The sequence below is a fragment of the Pongo pygmaeus genome, chromosome 1 (assembly GCF_028885625.2).
Source record: "Pongo pygmaeus isolate AG05252 chromosome 1, NHGRI_mPonPyg2-v2.0_pri, whole genome shotgun sequence".
Classification (NCBI taxonomy): domain Eukaryota; kingdom Metazoa; phylum Chordata; class Mammalia; order Primates; family Hominidae; genus Pongo; species Pongo pygmaeus.
Window position 1 is genome coordinate 110260557 of NC_072373.2, and position 21435 is coordinate 110281991.

General features: G+C 43.0%; 1 protein-coding gene and 1 pseudogene across 2 annotated transcripts; one reads left to right on the top strand and one right to left on the bottom strand.

The window, feature by feature from the left end:
* Window positions 1-443: 443 nt before the first annotated feature.
* Window positions 444-1190, top strand: LOC129041061 (glyceraldehyde-3-phosphate dehydrogenase-like; annotated as a pseudogene).
* An 11369-nt stretch (window positions 1191-12559) lies between these two features.
* Window positions 12560-20541, bottom strand: LOC129015918 (3 beta-hydroxysteroid dehydrogenase/Delta 5-->4-isomerase type 2). Of its 2 annotated transcripts, XM_054454638.2 has the most exons (4): window positions 20436-20528; window positions 20077-20307; window positions 16074-16238; window positions 12560-13785 (listed from the first exon to the last, which is right to left on the bottom strand). In XM_054454638.2, the coding sequence occupies exons 2-4, from the start codon at window positions 20219-20221 to the stop codon at window positions 12974-12976; spliced, it is 1122 nt and encodes a 373-aa protein (XP_054310613.1). In that variant the 5' UTR covers window positions 20222-20307; window positions 20436-20528; the 3' UTR covers window positions 12560-12973. The 2 variants fall into 2 exon arrangements, with proteins under 2 accessions (XP_054310613.1, XP_054310622.1); XM_054454647.2 differs by lacking the exon at window positions 16074-16238 and having other exon boundaries at window positions 12569-13785; window positions 20436-20541.
* Window positions 20542-21435: the final 894 nt, after the last annotated feature.

The following is a 21435-nucleotide window of genomic DNA, read 5'->3' on the forward strand; positions in this document are numbered from 1 at the left end:
CTTTGCCCAGGAAAAGTTGGGGTTTTGCCTAATTCAAGATCATGAGTATGTTAATCTATGCTTTCTTCTAAGATGTGCATAATTTAACCCTTACATTTAGTCCTATAATCAATTTTGAGGGAATTTTTGCTTATGTGTGAATTAATGGCCTAAATTCTTATGGCCACTTGATTTTGACAAAAGTAAATTCAATGAAGGAAAAGGATAGTCTTTTAAAGAAGTGATACTGAGACAACTGAATTGTCTACATGCTCAGGGAATTTCAGCATGCTGTGTAAAGTGATGCCAATCTGAGCCATACACTATTGGCATCAGAGTTTGTGAAGACTTTCTCGATATGATAACCATGTGTTAAATAATATGCTGTAGCTAGTTCTCCTCTCTTCCTGTTCCACAGGCAGCCACATTGTCCTGTTTTGCTCCAGCCACATCCTTGAGACACCATGGTGAAGTTGAGGGCCTGAGTCAACGGATTTGGCTGTATTGGGTGTCTGGTCACCAGGGCTACTTTTAACTCTGGTAAAGTGGATATTGTCACCATCGATGACCCCTTCATTTAGCTCAGCTACATGGCCTACATGTTCCAGTATGATTCCACCCATAGCAAATTCCATGGCACTGTCAAGGCTGAGAATGGGAAGCTTGTCATCAATGGAAAGCTAGATCCTACCAAAATCAAATAGGGCAATACTGGCACTGAGTACATTGTGGAGTCCATAAGTGTCTTCACTACCATGGAAAAGATTGGGGCTCACTTTCAGAGGGGAGCCAAAAGGGCCATCATCTCTGCCCCAGCTGCTAATGTCCCCAGGTTTCTGATGGATGTGAGCCATGAGAAGTATGACAACAGGTTCAAGATCATCAGCAATGACTCCTGTACCACCAACTGTTTAGCACCCCTGTCCAAGGTCATCCATGACAATTTTGGTATCGTGGAAGGACTCATGATCACGGTACACACCATCACTGCCAGCCAGAAGACTTTGGATGGCCTCTCTGGGAAGCTGTGGCATGACGGTCACAGGTCTCTCCAGAATATCATCCCTGCATATACTGGTGCTGCCAAGGCTGTGGGTGACGTCATCCTTGCCCAAACGCAAGGACCCTATAAATCCCCTATGGGAATAAATCCTCTGGAAGCGCTTTCCTTTCTTATGGCACTCTGCACATTTACTGTGCAGAGCACCTAACATGTCTCATATTTCATCTCCCCCACTGGACCACTAAACTGGGAGCAGAAATGGAAAATTGGAAGTATTAGTCCTGGGTCCAGCCTGCAGACTTGTTTTGTTAGTTTGCATGCTTTTCCCCCAACAAAGTTTAATTTATTTAAAAAATTATAAACTATGATAAACATACAGAAAATTTGAGAATGGTATAATAATGTATATTTGTGGCATATCACCAAGAATGAACAGATTTGCTGCTGACACCTGTCCACCCACTTTTTAAGGTATGAAATATTACACATACAGTTTGAACACTACCCCATGCATCCCCCTCCTGCAGCAGGTCTTCATGCTGCTTTTTCAAATTTAGAGTTAGTCATTAATATTTAGAAATCAAGAGATTTCACATAAGAGTTGGCCTCTGGCCACTTTCCTGTCAGTTCTCACCAGGCCATCATGGGCTCCGCACCCCACCCCAACCATTGGATCCTGCCTGTCAGGTCTGTGGCTGACTCTTGCACCTGAGCTCCCTCATCTGCCCTCTGTCCACGCTTCCCAGAAGGTGGGGGCAGGGGGCTCCTCATGCCCCTCATCCTCCTCTGCACTACTGCCCAGGCTGTGCTCCCTACCTGGACCCAGGAATCCAAGTCCTCATTCAAGCCCCATGGGCTCCTGTGGCTTTTCCCAGTGACTTCAGCTTAGCTCCATTCTCTGTACTCATATACACCTAGTCCTTAGGCCAGTGGCTGAGCACTTTCCTGTGCATTCATTCATTCCCTTGCCAGGTAACCTGCAGAGCCACCTAGGTGGAGAAAAGGGACCCAAAAGTCCCCACCAGGTCAGGTTTCCTTGTTCTTCCCTCTGAGCCTTTGATGTCCCCATGTGGTGCATCGCATGAGGTGTAGCAGAGCTTGGTGCAGGAGCTCTGCCTACCTGGCACCCTCAGGTATATGAAGGGATGGCACATTTTGTTGGCTACAACACTCCAAGGCCTTTTTGCTTGTTCAGTTGAGACTGCTGGCCCATCCAATTCCCTCGTCTCTTTCTTCGAACACCCCTTGCTGCCTGTTGGAGATATGTCCTTTTCCTTCCCTTCCCTGTGAAGAAAATTGCCCTGGTGGTTTTATAGGTGTGGGGTTTCACTAGGCTGAAACACAAGGGAGAAGGGCTCTTGCCCCAGATTCCACCACCCTCCTATCCTTCCCATGCCGTTTGTCATTAATATATGGATGGTGTGCATGCCTTACAAGAGCTGGATGGATGCTGACTCTTGTATTTTGTGCAGTAGCCAGGGAAGAATGGGTGTTCCATTTTTCACCTTACCCCACTGCCTGGGGCCACTGCACCCTGATGCTTGTGCTGATCATCTGTTCCTTGGGGTTTTGAAGGTGGTGGAAACTTGTTCATCTGAGCCAGAATTACTTCCTTTTTCCCTTCAGAACAAACACTGAAACTATCTCCTTTGCAATAATCAAATTCAGCTGATTAATGATCTGTACATTTCCTGTGTAAGAAAGAAGCCATTTTGATGTTGGTTGTGACTCTCTTCATTGCTGTCACACCCAGGTCCAGAGGGAGACAGCTTCCCTTCCCCACACTCTGGACCCACAGCAACCTCCTCACCTGCATCAGTTCAACTCTGTCCCTGACACCCCTGACAGTGTTTTTTTGTTTTTTTTTTTTTTTAAAAAAAACCCTATTGCTTCTTTGGTTGGTTAATGACTACATCATCACTGAAGTCCCCACATTTGTCTTGATTGGTCTCCTTTTCTCATGGAAATTGAGAAGAATGAGAGGGCTAGTGATTAAAGGGGAGATCGAGGTAAGAAAAGAGGCTAAAGAAATGTAAGAATAAAGGAAGAAAAGATGTGAATGAAAGAAGAGAAAGAGAAATGAGAGAGAGATAGTTAAATCTGGGGATGTGGGATAGTAGACTTCCACTTCTTGGGCTGAATAGAAGGTACATTTTCGGGGAAGCTCATGCTTGTTCCCTTTACTTGCCCAGGAACCCATGGTGTGGCTCATTGTGTGATTTGAAAGGGTGAAATGCAAGGTTATGTATAACCAGAATGGCCAGCACATATATAGCCAGGTGTGTTCTAGAGACCTTCAAGGAAATTGGCACTGAAGCTGGTGGAGTCTGGATGCATTTTTGCATCTCTCTACCCTGCTCAGGCCCATTTGGTAAGGCATGCAAACCCTTCCAGATGCTCCTCAGGGAATCTTCTGGGTTCTAGAGAGTCCCTTGCATGGGATTGGGCAAAAAGAGGTAAACCAAATGAGCTGGGTCTCTCCCAAGAATTGGCACCCCGTGCTCCAGTACTCTGCTGTACCACTGACAAGACCAGTTCAGGCTGTGTGATTCAGTGGAAAGATAAGGATTTTCAAGGCCGACTTCCTGGTAGAAGGCTTAGTCACTAATCAGTGTGACTGTGAACAAGTTTCCTCACTGATAAAATGAGAATAGTCACCCTCACCTCATAGGTTTGTGAAAGAAAATTAAGTTTTGGGACCCCAAACTCATTTAGCCAAAGGGAAAACTCAAGCTGGGAACTGGGTCATGCAAACCTGCCTCCCGCTTTTGGTGCCTAAATAAGATGGCTACAAGATGAAAAGCTACATGCCTCCCCCGTATTTTGCCCACAAGGAAATTTCCAGTGAGCTGTTAAAACTTCATCATGGCAATGCAAATTGATAACTTATCTTTACAGGTGCAGTTACCCAGGCTGCCAGACACAAATGCATACCTGATTGTTCCCCTACCCAGTGTTTTCTGTGTTACCTTATGTATAATGCAGATTCCCTGCATTTTCCCTCTGCCTCTTTTATGTCATCTTATGTAAAAAGTGCAGATTCATTGAGCCAGACAAGGGCATGAATGGCTATTTTTCCCTCCCCTCCCCTTACATAAAAACTGTGCTTCTCAATATCCCACTCTCTCCCGCTTTGAATTTGGAACACTCAAAATCATCTACAGAGAAAGGCATAGACCTGTCTCCTGGATGTGCCCCTAACTTTAACAAATGAATCTGCTAAAATGATTGAGACTTCTCTCATCACTTTCCTTGACTGACATCTGGTAACCATGCAGGGATCCTGAGTGAAAGTGACCTGGCTTGTGGCAATTTGCCTCTCAGTGCTTGGTAGCTGCTTGGGCACTTTATATCCCAAACTGACAGGATGATTTGCCGAAGTCAGGGACCTCTTTCCTCCAGGGATCCCTTCTAATATTTTTCAGTTAGGGGTCTGAGGTTTATTTGCTGTTAAAACAACTCCCCTTTTTTGTGGTAGTTCTTCTACTTGCTTCCATCCAGGAAAGTGAGTTCATCTGCTTCTGCATCGGTGGAGAGTGGTCTCTGCCTTGGGCCCCATCACTAGGTAAGAAACTGGTTTGGGATTGCGTCTTATCAATTCTTTTAAGCGACTAAAATTAACATTAACAACCGGCTGGTGTTACTTTCCTGCTTACACTTAGAGCGCTCAGTGTGATCATTGTTAGTTTTGCTTAACTGTTTTGTTGTTTGTTTCTCTGTGTGTGTGTGTATGTGTATATTTCAGTCCTTTCTCCTGCCGGATTTGACCAACTCTGAACCCTCTAGCTCATGAGTGTGGAATCTTCCACTATGAAGAAATAGAGCAACTTGCTCCCCTCAGCCTTTCGAGGCATTCACAGGTTACAGAATCATGTGAGGGTGTCTGAGAGAAACACTCCCTAAAATGTGCCTTAAATAGGTTTCTCCCTCAGAAGAACATACTTAGGGTCTAATCTCAGCCGGCAGGTGCATATAAGGAAGTGGTCCCTCCTGCACCTTGAGCCCCTGACACATTGTGCCAGGTAACCATGACACAGGTGGACCAAACTGGGTCAAGGGGTAATGGATCTGAAAAGCTAGGCCTACAAGCAGCACATTTTGTGCCTGACACATGTCCCAGCTTGGTCAAATTTGAAGAGGAGCTCTAAATTATGGCGAACGAGGCCTCTAAGATGCCAGCAGCTGCAAAACATAAAGTTCCCCCTTTAGGAACTCTAGCTAGGTATATGCAAAATACTTATGGCAAATGATCATGCAAATATTTAACCAAGTGGACCACTGTAACTAAAGCAGATTCTAAGTTACAATGGCCTAAATGGGAAACTTTTGAGATGCCCAAATTAGTGTACCTGTGAACCAGGATGGAAACGCAGGCACAAAAACCAAGCAACCAGAACGGGAGAACTATTTTCAGTGGTATCTAGAAAGTAACAAAAGTGGGGAAGACCACCTCATCTCCCTACAGGAGTTGAACAAACAACTTAGGAATGCTAATAAAGAACTCTCTAATATTTTATCTCTCTTAAAGAAATCCTTGGGATCTCCTAATTCCCCTTTGGCACCTTCCCCACCTCCACCTACACTCCTACTCTACCCTGACCTCTCTGAGCTTCCCAGACCAGATCTGTCCCCACCTTCCCCTGTATGTTTACCACTTGCTCAACAGAAGGCAGTCGGGAATCTGACTTCGAAGACCCCACAAACTGAGAATTCCCTGACAACGCCAATGGCAGTCTCATCTGGAAGATGTGGGAAAGGGGGACCCTGCAGGGACTTCTCTCATGATTTCCTCATTATGGGAATAACCAGTAACAGGTAGGGGAACCCCAGCAATTGTCTACCAACCCTAGTCAAAGGCTGAATTATGAGGCATAAAGAATTTCCTGACCCCATAAAGATCCAATTGGGTTTGCCTGAGAAGGTAAGCTTATTATCAGAACCTATGACGAAGGTCATTCAGATCATTATCAGCTAGTCCACATGTTGGTCTCAGAAGCTAAAGCTAAGGAATGGCTGGAAAAAGCACAATGGTCAGACCCTATAGCAGCTTTGACTCCTGAAGGCACAATGGAGCCACAATAATCAGCCCCCACAAATCCAGAAGACGGGTGTGAAGACGCATGGGAACAAACAACCACTCTGTTAAATATTATTCCTGCAGTGTTCCAAAGGGCTGTGGATTGGAATAAAATTCAACAATGCTGCCAGAACCCAAATAAATCAGTTTTAGATTATTTCACGTGTTCTGATAAACTTTAAGACAATATTGCGGGATGTCAGCTGATTGCTTTGAAAACACCAAAAATGATATATTACTAAATGCAAATTTCTTGAACAGACTAGATGATGATTCAGCCACCCTTGTAAAACACCACATGACAAATTGGGCCACAGCCAGAACTAATGAACTAGTTAACTTATCTGACCAGTTATCTCGCATTATGATAAAGAAGGAAAAAGAAGATTGCCTGAGTTATGCATTTACAGCTAAAGCAATTAACTTCTCAAACCTCTCAGTCCCAGAAAGATTTTAAGCTCCCTCAGTCTGAGAACTCTTTCCCCCCAGTCTGTTATTACTGTAAAAGACTGGGACACCTCAAGAGGGATTGCCTTAGGCTGAAGCAAAAGAAAAGGCCAGAGAATGCAACTCGGGAAGACTAGGGATGCTCTGAGGAAATACAGGGGTTTCACCTCTTTAAGTATTCTACTCTGACAAACAAATTGGGAGAGATTAATATAATAATAAACCATGAGGTTAAAACTGCCTTGACACAGGCACGACTATTTCTCTGGTAAATCCCACCTTATTTAGAAACCCAAAGAAACCCCTACCCAACTTTAAACAATATCCTCTATGACAGAAAGCCATAGACAGAATTGCCCCTATTATATAAGAATATCTGAAAAAAAAAACAACAAAAAACAAGGCTCATTATTCCCTGCATAAGCCCCTGCAACAGCCCTATATTTCCTGTAAAAAATCCAAGCGGGAGAGGATGAAGATTTGTGCATGACTTGAGAGCAATTAACAATATGGTAATACCCAGGCACTCAGTAGTCCCCACACCACATACTCTTCTATCAGCCATAGCCACTACCAGCCAGTATTTCTCAGTTGTGGATTTCTGCAGTGCCATTTTTTAGTATTCCTGTAGATCCAGACAGCCAGTATTTGTTTGCCTTTACTTGGAAAGAATGGCAATATATGTGGACTGTAATGTCCCAAGCATATACAGAAAGTCTCACTTACTTTTCCCAAATATTAAAAGCTGATTTAGAGGATTTAATTTTTCCCCAGGGCTCAACATTCACCCAGCACATGGAAGACTTTCTCCTTTGTTCAGGCACACTATCTTCCTCCCAGGAAGACAGTCTGTATTTACTCAAACAGCCACCAAAAGACACATAGTGTCCAAAGACAAATTTCAGCTATGCTTACCACAAGTTAAGTATTTGGGGCATATTATCTCAGTCAAAGGACTGAGTATTCACCCTGACAGAGTGAGAGCAATTTCAGCTTTTCCAATGCCCATCACTATGAAACAACATAGAGGATTTTTGGGCCTGCCAGGTTGTTGTAGAAACTAGATACCAATTTTCTCCCTTATGGCTCAACCTCTGTATTCATACCTAAAAAATGAACAACCTGATCCCATCATGTGGAGTTCAGAGGGACAATCAGCTGTACAACAAATAAAGGAAATTCTAATGCCTCAGCATTAGGACACCCAAACTATTGGCTTTCTCCATTTTTGTACATGAAACTGGAGGTACTGCATGCAGGATACTGATCCAGAAACATGGTGATCATCGGAGACCTATAACCTATTACAGTCAACACCTGGACCCTGTGGGTTAAGGGCTGCCTCCTGTGTGAGAGCAATAGTAGCCATGGCCCTTCTGTACAAGTCTGTTGAAGAAATAATTGTGGGTTCTCCCCTTACCATTTTTGTGCCACATTCTCTTAAGACCCTTCTAAACTTTCATCATACTCAACATCTGTCAACTGGTTAGCCTCTTATGAAATTTTGCTTTTATCATTTCCCAATATTACTATTTCCCGCTGTAATAATCTTAATACAGCCACTCCCTTGACAGGCCCTACCAATGAAACCCCTCATGACTATGTTCTGATGACTGACCAACTTCTCACCCCCAGGACAGACCTCTAAGAGACGCCACTGGATAATACTGAGATAGAATCATACACAGATGGGTGTTATTTAAGAGGAGAGGAAGGAAATTTTAGAGCAGGATATGTTGTGGTTTCTGTACCAAAGGTAACTAAAGCCAGTCTTCTTCCCCAAGCCAGATCAGCTCAAGTGGCTGAATTGATTTTCCTAATCCAAGCTTGTCAATTGGCAAAAGACAAGGCTTTTTCCATTTACACTGAGAGCCACTATGCTTTTGGGTTGCTCATGACTTTGGGATGCTATGGAAAGAGACAGGATATTTAACCTCCTCAGGAAAACCCATAAAAAATGGACACCAATTATGAGAGCTGTTAGAAGCTATTTTGAAACCAAAACGTTTGGCAATTATAAAAATCCCAGGTCACTCAAAAGTAGACACCACAGAAAGTCAGGTAACCAATTGGCTGACACTACAGCTAAAAGAGCAGCATCCAAGCCACCAGCTCCAATACAAGAAATGGCCATAAAACCCAAAAACACTTAGAAACGTGTTGAAAGAAACCCAGAGCATAACTCCTACAAAAGAGAAATCTACTTGGAAACAGGCAGGGGAATACTTGTCTCCCAAAACTGAAATATGATGTGGACCTAATAATAAACCTGTTATTCTAATTGGATGTCAGGTGCCCCTTATGAAATATGTTCATAATCTAAGCCATTGGAATCCAGATAAAATAATATCCTGGTATAAACAATATTACTGGAAACCATCCTTCACAGTGGCACAAAAAGTTTACTCTTGTTATGTTATTTGTCCCAAATATAACCCACGAAAGCCCCTCCATGGGGCCCAGGGTCATTTTTCCTTTCTAACTGGAACTCTTGAGGTATGGCACGTTGATTTTATCCAGCTGCCATCATCTCAAGGTTACAGGTATGTTTCAGTAATAGGCTACATGTTTTCCCATTGGGTTGAACCTTTTCCCTGTAGGCAAGTAACAGCTATGGCAGTTGGAAAAAATCCTACTAGAAAAAAGTATCCCACTGTGGGGAGTCCCCTGTGAACTTCACAATGACAGGGGAACTCACTTTACTGGCCAGGTTATTCAAAATATTTGAAAAATTTGGCCCATATTTCAACATTTCCATTGTGCCTAGCATCCCCAGTCCTCAGGCCTGGTGGAGAGAACCAATGGAATAATTAAAACACAATTGGCTAAGTTCACAGAGGCATTTTCCCTCCCCTCGTCCAAACCACTCCCCCTAGTGCTGCTTACACTCTGATCAACCCCTTTTGGAAAACATCAATTGTCCCCTTATGAAATTATAGTGGGAAGGCCCACGTGTAAGGGAACAAACATAACAAATCCAACTTTTCTTAAGGGAGATATATTGCAATATTGTGAGCGACTTTTTTTATCACCTTAAAAAAGGTCAAGATTTGGTAAGGAATTCCTTTCATAGTGTGCTCCCTGAAGATAAGGCGCCTGGTCACAACCTGCCACCCAGAAATTTTGTCTACTGGAAAAGACATCTAATAAAGAATTCCCTTCAACCCCGATGGAAGGGCCCATACCGGGTACTATTGACTAATCCATGTGCCACAAAATTAGAGGGTATAGACTCTTGGATTCACATCACTCATCTTAAAAAGTCACAATCTCCTGAGCGGACTGTAACTTCCACCAAAGACCTTCACCTCAAGTTCACTAAACATCAAACTTCAACCCAGGATTAGAAGCAGATAACAGCTATTGTGGACTGCTTAAACCCAAGATACAGGACGAGGCCTGTATACAAAGAAATGTCTATGTTCATTGTACAATAACCATTACAATGATTGTCCTAGATATACTGGCAACTGCTGTCTTATACAGAACAGGGCACTTGCTTTGTCTAATTTAACATCTGTTAGTAACTAAAATGAATTTCACAACCTTGCTATTATTAATTATATATCCCTACATCTTCTTGCCAGTGATGCCCATGAAACAAACCTGTTTCTACAATAGGCTCAGGATTATGCAGACAGATTACAAAAGGACACCTGCTGGATATGTGGGCTCATGCCTCTCTCCAGTGGCTGTGGCCTGCCATGGTGAGTATCCCCCTTCCAAGGTCCGGACTGGATAGAACACCAAAAATGTATTACATCACAGAAACGGTCTGGTGTTCTTAGTGCTGGCATAACAAAAGACAATATATATAGTTGACCCATTAAAAACACTCTTAAGAACAAGGGATATAGGAAAAGTTTTTCAATGGAAAAGACCAGCTCATTTGCTCTCACTTTAGCATCTCCGCAAGTAAAAGAGAAGGTGGTAACCATGCCTCGAACAATGACCCATTTTCAGAATGGAATAATACAAATTTGGGATGGATTTATCTGGCTCACCCATTCTTTGGCCAACTTAGCAAAACAGTATGAGAGATACGGGGTGGATACCTGGAGAACATTGAGACCACATTATCATATTATAAGACACTGACTGGCATGCCAACAATTGGGTGCAGCAACCAGATATTTATTGGCTAGCTCCAAATGGGACATATTGGCTATGTGGCACTAACTTATGGCCATGGTTACCTCCAAGGTGGTTAGGATGATGTTCCCTAGGTTATACTTGGGCACAAGGACAAGTAATTCAGACCTTGCCAAAACCAGCAAACCTTTTTCATTTACACTCTTATTGGATGTGTTCAGTATTCCAACGGCATGTTCATTTAGCTTCAATCTTTGTACCACAGATAGGTGTTGAAGATGTTATATGGCATATAGAGGCCTTAACGAATCACACCCAAAAGGCCCTGAATGATAGCCGCATGAGTATCCCCTTGCTAAACAATGAGGTTATGCTTATGAGGAAAGCTGTGCTGCAAAATCACATGGCTTTAGATATTCACGACAGCACAAGAGGGGACCTGTGCCATCATAAAAACTAAATGTTGTGTGTATGTTCCAGATGAATCAAAGAACATAATGCAACATATGACTGCTATGAAAACCCAGATAACCAACCTGTCAGATCCAAAACCCTCACTAATCGATTGGTTGAGTGGTTGGCTTGGATCCTGGGGAACGTGGTGGTAGAAACTATTGTTTATAATAGGAATAATAGTAATAATTTGTGTTCCATCCTGTTTTTCCTTACAATGTTGTTATGGTATGTGCTTGCATATAAGTCAATGTGCAACTAAAAGGCCCAAAGAATTGCTCTAATTGAGGAGGCAGTAATATACCCTGACCCAGCTTCCAGGTTTGCTTTCCTTTTGTTGCTATAAATCTGGCCTAGGTCCCTATATATTTTCTTTTTTTTTTCTCTCTCTCTCTCTCTCTTTCTGGTTTCCTCTCATTTTCCCTTCTTCCACCCTACCCCTCCATTTTTTTTTTTATCTTCATGGGACAAGACTTCCTAGGAATAAGCCTTCCTAGCAAGGTGAGACATAACCTCCCAGGAATGAGCCTTCCTAGTGACGTGGGACCTGAACTTCTAGGAATAAACCATCCTAGCCATGAGAAACCAGCAAAAAAAAAAAAAAGAAAGAAAGAAAAAGAAAAAGCAACCAGAGGCCAGGAATGCATATTTCTTTCAAAATGCAATACTTCAAAAGAGTTTAGAGAAAAAAAGGGGGAAAATGTGAAAAAAAATTAAATTATGGGACCCCAATCTCATTTAGCCAAAGGGAAAAATCAAGTTGGGAACTGGGTCAGGCAAACCTGCCTCCCCCCTTTTGGTGCCCAAAAAAGATGGCTACAAGATGAAAAGCTACAGGCCTCCCCCATATTTTGCCCACAAGGAATTTCCTACTGAGCTGTTAAAACTTCACCACCGCAATGCAAATTGATAGCTTATCACCACAGGTGCAGTTACCCCAGACACCAATGCCTATCTGATTGTTCCCCTACCCCATTTTGTCTGGGTTATTTTATGTAAAATGCAGGGAATCTGCATTTCCCTCTGCCCCTACTGTTTATGTCATCTTATGTAAAAAATGCAGATTCACTGAGCCAGACAAAGGCATGAATGACTATTATTTTCCTACCATCCCCTTACATGAAAACTGTGTGCTTCTCAATATCCCTCTCTTTCCCTCCTTTGAATTGGAACCCTCAAAATCATCTTTGGAGAAAGGCATAGGCCTGTCTCCTGGGCACATCTTCAAGTGAATCTCCTAAAATGATTGAGACTTGTCTTGTCATTTTCCTCAATTGACAGGTTTCTGATGAGTATTAAATGAGATAATATATGTCATATGTAGTTCATTTCATACATGCCTAAAACATAGTAGAGCTTATTCAGTATTCATCTGCCCTTTCTGTACCTCCTACTACTCTGCCCACCCCCCAACCCCGGTTTCATGCTACTCTTCTAAGTTGGAGATGGTGATAGTTGGAAATGAAAGGAAAAGGATGAAAGTATGTATTAACAGAAACATGCCTCTCTCCATGTTAAGCATTAAAACATTTATTGCTCTTTACATTGAACTGTGTGAAGGAATAGGAGATTAAAGAGAAAAGTAATGCTTTCTCATTTAAGAGGGGAAATGGAGCTCTACTAGTCAAAAGAGAACCTCAAGTTAAAAGAGACCACAATTGTTTAGAATCAGCCACTGAGATTTGGTAAAAGCAAATCATATTGTCTGTACTCTGGTGTATGATTAGGACAGAAAGTTCTGGTTGGGCCAGTGACTGTGCAGATTTTGATGACATGAAGAAGACAATAAGTTGGGCATTGTGTGAAAGGGAGGCAGCAGGACCTGGACTTGTGCCCTTGTTGCCTTCTGTATGAAGTCAGGTGGGTGGAATTTCATGCCATTTCCTAACAATACCCGCATGCACATCTCTGTCATCCTGAAATCACTGAGTCTTGGACTTCAGGGTCTCCTTGTGCCGGTCCACAAGGGAACCAACCCACTCCATGGTTTTCTGCTTGGCTTCCTCCCAGCTGTAGAGCGGCTTATATGCCAGATCTCGCTGAGCCTTCTTGTAAGAGAAGGTGAACACACTATTTGATAATGTGACTGTGTGGCGGTTGAAGGGGGGTTGGTAGGAGTAAATTGGGCTGAGTAGGAAGCTCACTACTTCCAGCAGGAAGCCAATCCAGTACATCAGGGATAAAGGAAGGCTCCATCTGGAATCAAGGCGGAGGCCAAACTCTTTGCTCAGGATGTAATTAAGGTTATCATAGCTTTGGTGAGGCGTGTCATCTGAGATGTAATAGAATTGACCTCGGACACTTGGGGCCTTCTTGGGGTCCCGCAGAGCCCTCAAGGCCAGAATGTGGGCCCAGGCCACGTTGCCAACATAGACTGGGTTGACTGTGGAGAACTTTCCAACACTTGACAGGATCCCATTGTTGTTCAGGGCCTCATTTATACTGGCAGAAAGGAATGGGCCTCCTTCCCCATAGATATACGTGGGTCTTAAGGCACAAGTGTACAAGGTATCACCATTTTTCAGATTCCATCCATTAGCCGCCAGCACAGCCTTCTCAGCAAGCTTTTTGCTGTGTGGGTATGGAGTGGGCCATGTGTTTTCCAGAGGCTCTTCTTCGTGGCCGTTCTGGATGATTTCCTTGTAGGAGTTGGGCCCGGCTACCTCTATGCTACTGGTGTAGATGAAGACTGGCACACTGGCTTGGACACAGGCCTCCAACAGTAGCTGGGTACCTGCCCACGAAGAGCATGATGACAGTGTCAGGAAATATCCCAAAGGAGCTGCAACCACGTGCACAGATCCATGTGCCCCACTCCCCATTCCCAAGTGCAGTTGTTATAACAGACTCAGGGTGCATTCTTCTGTGGCTCTGACTGAGATTAGGTCATGATACAGCCATAGGAAAAACACAAAAATAAAAAGAAACCGACATTTGGGTTCTAGAAAGCAAGAATTTCTAGACTTTTGGGTTTCATGGACCTATGTTTGTGTGTGGGGTGTGTGTGTGTGTATATATATGTATATGTGTATATATATGTATATGTGTGTATATAATATATATTATATTATATATAATATAATATAATATAATATATAATATTTATATTAATATATAATATATATTATATTATTAATTATATAATATATAATATAATATATAATATTTATATTAATATATAATATATATTATATATTATATATTATATTAATATATATATTTTATATATATATACTTTAACTTTGGAAAAGGACCTAGGGTAATCACCTTATTTTTTGCCAAGTAAGGATATTGAAAAAGTATGATTTGTCATCAATACAATTAAAGACAGATCATTTAAAATCTAAAAAATCAGGAGGCTATACTCTGAGAATATGAACAGTCCCAGTCAGTCCTTAGGCAAGGAAGGACAGTGGAAGAATTTGCATTACACACAAAAATTCACAGTTGAATATAGGCAATATACACTCTTAGATATACATAGAATTGCTGGTATTTTTCTCATTTTGCAATGGATTAATAAAACTTTGTCACAAAGACCATCCCTGGAGTCACTGAGCAAACAGTGGGTTGTGGGGAGATGCTGGAAACCCACACTCTTTTCCTGATTGTGTGTTCCCTGGAAAAGCTGCTTCCAATTCTGGCTATGACTCTGTTACCCAGTTATATAAAGTGGGGGTGATAAACCTTCCTTTAAACCCTGCCCTGGTGTTTCCTGTGGAGCCTGTTGGAGGACTGGGGAGGGAGTATGCCATCTGCTGATAACACCTGCACTGGGAAGACCTGTCAGCATCACCTGAGATGTGTGGAAGCAAAGCTCATGGAGGTATCTGGAGTTTCTTCCCTTGAAGAAGGAAGGAATTTCCTAGGCAAAGGATCATTTTTATTTACTTATTTTGTATTCTTAGCCACTTTTAAAGTCTCTGTGCAATTTGAGTTTCTGGAGAGACAGCCTCATGAAATGGCCATCATTGTGAAGCATTTTCTAAGCCCGGGAGTGATAATGGTTTTAAGAAACAGATGCCTCTAACACTCCCGTTGTCATTTCTTATCCCCTGTTTTTGGGAGCTGTGGAAAGTCAAAATTAAAACAAAAAACTGTTTACTCCTAGCACACTCCTTGAACTGTAGCGGTACTTAGGGGTATGGCTATGTAGAAACTGGAAAGGTTTTTTTTTGTTTGTTTTTTAGACAGTGCTGGAGACTCAAAAGCAATTAGTTGCTTTATAAAAGGAGTTTGGGTAGACTGAATGTGGAGGGCCAGGCCAGCAGTGGGGTGCTGTGGTTTGAAGAGACTGGGCTCTGGGAATCAGAGGGTGAGACTGCATGGCAAGATTCCTTAAAAAAAAGTGGATCAAATGAGGGTGCACTTTGGGCACCTGGCTGGAAACGGCTCTGTAATAGTAGGCCCTGTGGTGAGCTGAAGAGATTGCATTCTGGACACTGGGAAACTCTTTTTGTTAAGAAAATATAGTGGGAAGGCATGTGCTGGATAATTCTGTCCTGACAGACCTCTGTGAACCAGCTTTGCTAGTTCTCTCGAGAGGATTTCTTCTTTGAGGTGGGCAGGAAGACTCTGAATGTTCTCATCAGCCTGCACACAAGGTTCAAAATGATGACTATGGTGGCACCTGCAAGGTCTGATTCTGGCCCGGGGAGCCAAGGAGTAGCTGGATATCATGAGTTTGAAGTTGGAGTTTAGTTGACTTTTGATTGGGGCCACAGTAGAAAGAGCTTCCACAGCCTTTGGAGTCACACAGGAGTGAGTTTAAAGTCTAACTCTCCTACTTACTTACTTACCTTTGGGGACTTGGACAAGTTACTTGCTGTCTCTCAGCCCTAGTTTTCTCATCTAAAAAACTGAGGTTACCAGCCTTGAACTCCCCAGTCAGTAGTGATCAGCAAAGGCACTTGGCCTAGAGCCCAGCAGGTGTTCAATGGAGTGACTTCTCTTCCCTTTCTTGTCCTTCTTTCTGATCCTCATTTAACCAACTTGCTTCGTCTCCTCCCCAGGCTACTGTACCTTTCACATTGACATTCATGATGGACTCTCTGTGAGTGACACCAAAGACATCAATAATACAGGCGGTGTGGATGACGACCGAGACATCCTGACAGGCTCTCTTCAGGAATGGCTCATCCAGAATGTCTCCTTCCAGTACAGTCAGCTTGGTCTTGTTCTGGAGCTCTGTGTGAACACAGGTCAGGTCATTGGAAAGATTTCTGGATCTGGCTGGGAAGTTTTCTGATAAAGGCGATGTTACATAGGTGCTCAAGGAGGTTAGAGTGTGGGTGTTAGAGTGGAGGTGTACTACAGTCCATAAAAGGAACAAGTAAACAAAAGCACAGAAATCAGCATGTGTAGCAGTTTATTGGGAAAGAGCAAACATCTGTTTCTACCCTATCTTATTCCAGAAAAGTAATGTGAGCAGTGAATTGTCACACATCCCTGGAATATAAGCATTGCTAGAGTTATGGGAGACTCGCCAAATTTTTTATGGAGAATAGAGTGATTGTGGAGAGTTGGGTATAAGAGGGAAAGTTTGAATTTAATTCTGTAGGTGATGAGGAACCATGTATAGAATTATGATTTTGGGTCTCCAGCACCATGTCAAAGAAAAACCCTTATTTATGTTGGAATAGGTAGAGAAACAGGCCAGGTGCAGTGGCTCATGCCTGTAATTCCAGCTCTTTGGGACTCTGAGGTGGTGAATCACTTGATTTCTGGAGGTGGAGATCTGGCTGCAAAACATGGCAAAACCCTGTCTTTACTAAAATTACAAAAATTAGCTGGGCATGATGGTACGTGCCTATAGTCCCAGCTAATCACAAACATGAAGCAGGAGGATGGATGGAGTCCAGGAGGCGGAGGTTGCAGTGAATTGAGATCATGCCACTGCACGCTAGCCTCAGTGGCAGGGAAAGACCCTGTATCAAAATAATAATAATAATAATAAAAGAGAAACAGACACAGAGTTGTGGGGTAGGAAGTTTACCTTGGCTTGAGGATATAAAACGTACTGGTATAGGGGAAATGAGAAAGCCAGGTGATCAAGAGATTAATCAGAATGTCTGTGCCAAGGTTTAGATGAGGACTGGAACCAGGGTCCAACAGTGGAAGCAGAGGAGGGGAGAGATACACCAGGTTTGAATTTGAGACCTTACCTTGAAGGTCCTGGTACCTACTGGAGCTGGGATGAGAGGAAAAGGAGACAAAATCACCCCTACAGTTTCCTGCTTGGGCAACTGGGAGGAGAGTGGAGCCATGACTCAGGAATTGCAGATGGGCTTAAATGATAAATTTCATTGAGAAACTTTTATCAGATATCATAAAAAGCAGATAGCAATGCTGAAAATGAGTTAGCCACCGATGAACTAACATCTCAGCTGTCTAATGTCTAGCCAAGGGCAGCGGATGTAACATCCTTATCTTCAGGCTCCTCTGAAATCCACAGGTAGTGATGCTGCCAGTAAAGTTGTCACCTGGAATTAGCCCACAAAATGAACACCATGCTACATGGAGCTCAGACAAATACTCTACACTCATTTGTGCTTTATAATCTGCATACGTCTCACAGCTTGCTTATTTCCTTTTACAGCTATCTCGTGAGGTAGGTATTCTGAGTCCCACTTTATTGGTGGGGAAACTGAGGCTCAGAGAGGTTAAGGGACAGATCTAAAGTCAATTTTCTAGTGAAGGCTCAAACCTGCCCATCCCACCTGCCATTTTTGTACCCTGTACCCCAGGTGCAGGAATAGCTGTTTAGAATCAACTTTTCTGAGAAAGAGTAAGAATAAGCCAGTTTAACTGAAAATGCCAACAAAGGCCAAAGAACAGTGAGAGTAAAATTCAGAATGAAAAATTCAAGGCTGGAGAAATTCCTTCCTGGGTTACAGGCAGGACCATTTGCTCTCCTGATGCCTCTGCCTTGTTTTGTCTACTCCTAGCCCCTTCCCATTGTCAGGCAACTCCAAGAAGGCCCTGGAATGGTGGAGGCAGGGAAGAGGCTGCTGGGGAGGAGGTGGGTGTGAGCCTGAGAGTGGAATTTTCTCTGGTTGTATTTCCACCTCTACCTTTTCTACTCCCTTCATTTGCTTCTCCTTTGCTGCCGACTTTAGACAGACTGGCTCAAAGGAATTGCCATTTCATAGCAGAAGTCGAAAGCTGATGGAAAATGACTCTTCCCCAGTGAGTTCCCAGGGATCTAGAGAGACCAGAAAAGGGCACTTTTTGATGGAGCCTTAGCTCCCTCCTTCTCCAAGGCACTGTGGACTTGGCAAGTGTTTCATGTAGACTAAATTCAGTTGCTTTTGTCGTGTGTGTTGGGCTGGAGGGAGGCTCAGAGAAGCTGCTAGACAAACTACTGCTTAGGAGCACAGAAGCTGCACTAGACTGCCTGGGTTCAAATCCAGCTTTGCCATAATCTAGCTTGGGACCTTCAATAAATTGATTAACCTCTCTGTGCCTGTCTCCTCACCTATAAAAAAGGAGGATAATAATATTACCAATCTCATAGGGTTGTTATGGGGAGTAAATGAGTCAGCACATGCAAAACCTTTAGCACAGTGCCTGGCACAGAAAGAACACTGAAAGGATTCTCTGTTTTTATCTTCATACAGGCCCTCCCCATCCATTATGCCCCCTGCATTTTCACCATAGCGGAACTGTTCCTCTAGGCTGAGCATTGCTTTTTCCTGGTATGAGATGTTACATTGTAAATATTGCTGAGACATAAGGATTACAAACATTTAATATTGGTCATGTGTTAATATCTGTTCACCATTAGAACAGAGAGTGGAGGAAATTGGACATTTAAAGAGGTCAAAGAAGAGTGAAAGAAGAGGAGAGAGTCAAGGGGAGCTTCTGTGTGAACAGGGCAGGACCCTCTAGGCAGCCAGAACCTGCATGAAGACACATAGTTCCCCCAGTCCCCTGGGTTGGGAGGAAGACAGGGAATTGGTTTGGGGCACACAGAGAGGCAAAGGGAGAGACTGAAGACCTACCAAGGATTAGCCCAGGGGTCAAGTGATGAAGCTTCTGGAATGAAGCTCTGGTCTGAGCTCTGCTACACATCATCAGCTGTTCTTGGCAAGTAACTTTATGTTTCTGGAACTTGATGGGTTCATTGTCCAGTTGGAGGTGACCCCTTTTCTACCTTCCTCACAGGGTTATTTGCACAAAGAGTTACTACAGCAAATTCTGCAGTCAATTTATTTGGAGTGTTGAACAACAGAGACAAACGGTTTTTTTAAAAAAGGCTATATATGAGAAACATAAATGAGGCATGTTGGCCTCATACTGCCTCTTACTCTGTCTCTGCTCTGTGCTGTGCACTTGTGCATGCTCTCTTTCTCTCTTTCTCTCTCTCTCACTGATGATCTCTTTCACTTTCACTCTCTCTCTCTCTTGCTGATGCTCTCTCTCTCTCACTATCTTTCTCATTCATTCTCTGTCTTTCTCATTCTCTGTCTCTGACTTTCTTTCCCCCTCATTTTCTTTCTCTCTCTGACACACACACACACACGCACACACACACACAATTACACACACATCTGTACTTTCACTTCCTTTTTTTTGCCCTCACTAAAGATGCTAAGGAAGCTATAAAATGAAACGAAGCCTGGGGCAGTCTACACAGGCAGGACCCACTGGTGAGGTCTCCAGGTAAATGATGTCCTTTGTGAATGTTCACAGCAATCGCCAAGACAAAAAGCTTCAGAACATAAGAGTTGTAGAGAAGAAAGAGAACTCATGTGTGATTTTCTAGAAGAGAAGAAAAGGGGCCTTGAGGCTGACATGGCTGCCTCTCAAGTTCTGCGTCAGGGCCAGAATCCAGTCTCTGGACACCCCATCCAGTATCTTTCACACTATACCATTTTATTCTATTTCCTTTCTGATGACTTTAGATGTGTGATTGGCTTTCATTTGGCTACAACTTTCCTTAACTTGTTAGACAAGGTCAACCTCCCCACACCCATGCAGAGTTTAAGATGGAGCCACAGACCCATGACTCAAGTTTACTTACTAGAAAATTCCTCTCTCAATTCTGGTCTGAAGGCCTTGTCCAAGGCCCTGATCTCCTTCAGTTCCTTCTCTTCCACCAACAGGCGGACGATCCTCTGACCCAGAAGCCCTCCTGCTCCTGTCACAAGGCAGCTCCAGCCCATCATGGCCAATCCAAAGTAGCAGGAAACACTTGCCAGGAAACAGAAGATGCTGGAGAGCAGATCTGATTCTAGCGTGACCCAGAAAAGGGCTAAAAACAGAGGTAAAATGGTTATACACTCACGCAGATGCCTTATTTTCCTCCACCCCATTTTTTACAAAAATTCCATGACCCCACTACTGCCAGGAGTAGTTGAAAGAAAAGGAAAAAGCTCTAACCGTAACTTAGATTGTTAAAAGCTGGACAGAGGAATCCAAGTCTTTATTGCCTCATCCCTGGAGGAAGGACTGGAGCTTTATGCTCTGTGGCTTCTGGCTCAGCCCTTATCACCTTGAACTCCTGCCACATACTCATTGCTCCCTCCTCCTCCAGGATCCCTTTTCTCAGAATAATAGTGACCTTTAGGTTATATCTCTAATTCTTCCCAGGAACAGGAAGAGAAATCCAATCTTAAGGCCGCAGTGTGATAAAGAGTCTTGGCTTTAGCCTTAACAGAACACTGGTCAGTTGATACCAGCTGTCTGGGATCTGCAATCTGTGAACTTAAACCAAACTGGGAGAAGTCTCCAAGTGCAATGTAAATGTTGTCCTTGTGCAGCAAATCCACCTGGAGGGAGATCTACATTAGCCCATTATCACCTCTCTGAGAGTGTCATTTGAAATGTCGCTGCTGTCTTGCAAAGTTTAGAAATTTACAAAGGTAACAGCTCCAATCATTAAGTTTTATGTGAGGTGACTTTCTTTTCCACCCAATATATCCGAAACCTCAATTGCAATTTTTCCCTGGAGAGCTCTGGGTTCCTAATGGAAGAACCTCATTGAAGGAAATGTATCTAGTGATAATGAATTAATTATATGGCCTGTACTACAAGTGTGGGGATTTGTAGTTGTATGCCCAATGACTCTAATCATAGATATTTGCACTTATCTTACATTTTTGGCTGCAAAACCATTCTTAGCAAATTGTTGAACTGAAGATGCTGTGAATGCTTCTGAAACCTATGCCCCTGTCTGCCCAAACATCACTGCCATAGACTCCCCAAGACACTTTTCTCTACTTAAAAAAATAGAGATGTAGTTTACATGCATTACAAGGCCCAGATCTTAAGCGTTCAGTGTGCAGTTAAGTGTTCAGTGTCAATGAACCTTGACAGTTATATATGTCCATGTAAGTACCACCAAAAAGAAAATATAAGCCATTTCCTTCACTCCAGAAAG

Excerpts from the sequence above, each read along its gene's own strand:
- LOC129015918 (XM_054454638.2), bottom strand. The coding sequence starts at position 20,221 with ATGATGGGCTGGAGCTGCCTTGTGACAGGAGCAGGAGGGCTTCTGGGT. Across the intron at positions 16,239-20,076 it reads ATTGAGAGAGGAATTTTCTA|AGCTCCAGAACAAGACCAAG; the intron begins GTAAGTAAACTT and ends GTGTTCACACAG. Across the intron at positions 13,786-16,073 it reads CATGAATGTCAATGTGAAAG|GTACCCAGCTACTGTTGGAG; the intron begins GTACAGTAGCCT and ends CTTCGTGGGCAG.